Source organism: Pteropus medius, unplaced genomic scaffold, assembly GCF_902729225.1.
Source record: "Pteropus medius unplaced genomic scaffold, Ma_sr-lr_union100, whole genome shotgun sequence".
NCBI lineage: Eukaryota > Metazoa > Chordata > Mammalia > Chiroptera > Pteropodidae > Pteropus > Pteropus medius.
Window position 1 is genome coordinate 16666940 of NW_024349797.1, and position 2330 is coordinate 16669269.

Sequence of the window (2330 nt, forward strand, 5' to 3'; positions counted from 1 at the left end):
AGCGGGGCTGAAGGGTAGAAATTTACCGGGAAATGATTGCATTTGGGAGCTGTCTTTTTTGTGATGGTCCCCATGGTGACAATTTGTGACGGCAAAGAATGTGGGAACGGGGCGCTGCCGCCTGATTGGGATGCTTTGTATCTGGAGAGGCGCTCCTGATTGGCCTGAGGGGCCCCCCAGCTCTGAGACTCGTCCTTCATTCAGCCCACTCGAGGGCGGCACAACCTCTTCCAGCCGGACGCTCGGAGCTCGCCGGCCGCACCGGGCCTGGCCCAGGTCTGCGGCGGGGAACCTGCCGGGCCACGCTGGGGGGCCCGGGGCCCGCACCCTCGGTCAGTGTGGAGGCCCAGGCTGCCGGGCCTGCCTGGGTGGGGGTGTGGGGCAGGCTGGGGCCCGGGGGAGGGGCGAGGGGTTGCGGGTGGTAGCCCAGGAGGCATGAAATTGCTGCAGATGCTTCTACGGGGAGTCCCTGCTGTCCACAGCCTGAGCTCAGCCCGCCAGGCAGGCCTCGGCCTGAGTGCCAGACAGGGGTCCTGCCTGTCCTGCGTGAGAGCTGGGGGTGGAGCGTGGGGACTGAGGAGGGGGCCGATGCTAGGGAGGGCACCACCAGGGAGACAGGGGGCTTGGCCTTGCTGTAAAGTGGGGCAGTCGCCTCTGCTCAGAAGAGAAAATGCTTTGCTGGCACGTTGTGCACGTTGGCAGCATGGTGTGTGGGAGGCATGGCGGGCCGGGAATGTGGAGGCTTGTGCTCCAGTCCCAGCAATGCCACTTGTAGCTGGCTCACCTGGGGCAAGTCACCTGACCTCTCTGAGCCTCGGCTGCAAGTAGAGGGCGACAGACCCAAGAAGACTAAACATGTTGGAGCCTGTTCCATCACAGATGCTCACGAAATGCTTAGTGGCGTGAACGGGCATTCCTCTACCCAGGACTCTGTCTGGGGCTGAGGGCTGCTGCGGCTGGGCCCACTGTTCACAACCATGTGGCCTTTGGGGACAGCTGGGCGTGGTCGCTTGGAGAGACTCCAATAGTCTGTGTGTCCCTCCAGGTCAGCTCTGTGCCCTCCCCTGAGGCTGCCAGCCACCAGCAGAACCACCCTCTTCATGGAAAGCCCTGTGCAGTGGCCCCCTGGCGATGGCATCTGACAGTGACGTGAAGATGCTGCTGAACTTCGTGAACCTGGCGTCCAGTGACATCAAGGCAGCCCTGGACAAGTCCGCGCCCTGCCGCCGCTCCGTGGACCACCGCAAGTACCTGCAGAAGCAGCTCAAACGCTTCTCCCAGAAGTACTCCCGGCTTCCGCGGGGCCTCCCCGGCCGAGGGGCCGAGCCTCACCTGAAAAGGGGGCCCGAGGACCGGCCCGGGAGACTGCCCCTCGATTCTGGCCCAGATGCTGGCCCCGGCGGGGGTGGGGGCTGCAAGGAGAAGGCTCTGGGGAACCCCTACAGGGAGGCGTGTCTCGCTAAGGAGCAGACCCTGCAGGGGCAGAATCCAGAAGTTGCCAGGCCTGGCCAGGTGCCCATGAGGAAAAGACAGCTGCCCGCTTCCTTCTGGGAGGAGCCGAGGCCCACCCACAGCTACCCCGTGGGGCTGGAGGGGGGACTGGGCCTCAGGGCGGGACCCCCCTATGAGGGTAAGAAACACTGCAAGGGCTTGGAGCCCTTGGGGCCCGAGGCGGCCCGGGTGCCCATGTCGCCAAGGGTGCCAGCTGAAAAGGAGCCACTCAAGATGCCTGGGGTCTCCCTGGTGGGCCGTGTCAATGCCTGGAGCTGCTGCCCCTTCCAGTACCATGGACAGCCCAGCTACCCGGGCCCTCCAGGGGCTTTGCCTCAGAGCCCGGTGCCCAGCCTGGGCCTGTGGAGGAAAAGCTCGGTTTCCCCGGGGGAGCTGGCCCACTTCTGCAAGGATGTGGATGGTCTGGGGCAGAAAGTGTACAGACCTGTGGTTCTGAAACCCATACCCACCAAGCCGGCCTTGCCCCCGCCCATCTTCAATGTCTTTGGCTACCTCTAGCTGGGCCGGGAGGGACTTGGGCCCCACCTCTGGCCTGCAGGGGTGTTGGGAACCCCGGAAGCTCCCCTTATGAGGAGCAGGCTGGGCAGTGGTGTGGCCTCTTGAGAACCTTCCCTTTGCATGTGTGTGGGAGGGTTGGGGCAAGGTTGGGGCAGGGACTTCTCAGGCTGTTGCCTTGGAAGCTGTGGGACTGGGCTCAGCTGGCCCCTCCCCAACCAGGCGAGAGCCCAACAGATCATCCTGCCACCCCTGTGTGGCCTTGGCCTGCCAGCCACCCCAGAAACCCTAGTTACACATCTGTTCACTAGCCACCCACTGTG

General features: G+C 64.3%; 1 protein-coding gene across 1 annotated transcript in view; it reads left to right on the forward strand.

Annotated features, from left to right (window-relative positions):
* Positions 1-2330, forward strand: part of FAM181A (family with sequence similarity 181 member A) — a 7639-nt gene extending 5309 nt beyond the window's left edge. The window contains exon 2 of the mRNA XM_039884341.1: positions 1046-2330. Coding sequence (XP_039740275.1) covers positions 1132-2010 — 879 coding nt within the window. The 5' untranslated portion in view covers positions 1046-1131 and the 3' untranslated portion in view covers positions 2011-2330. The remainder of the gene's footprint in view (positions 1-1045) is intronic.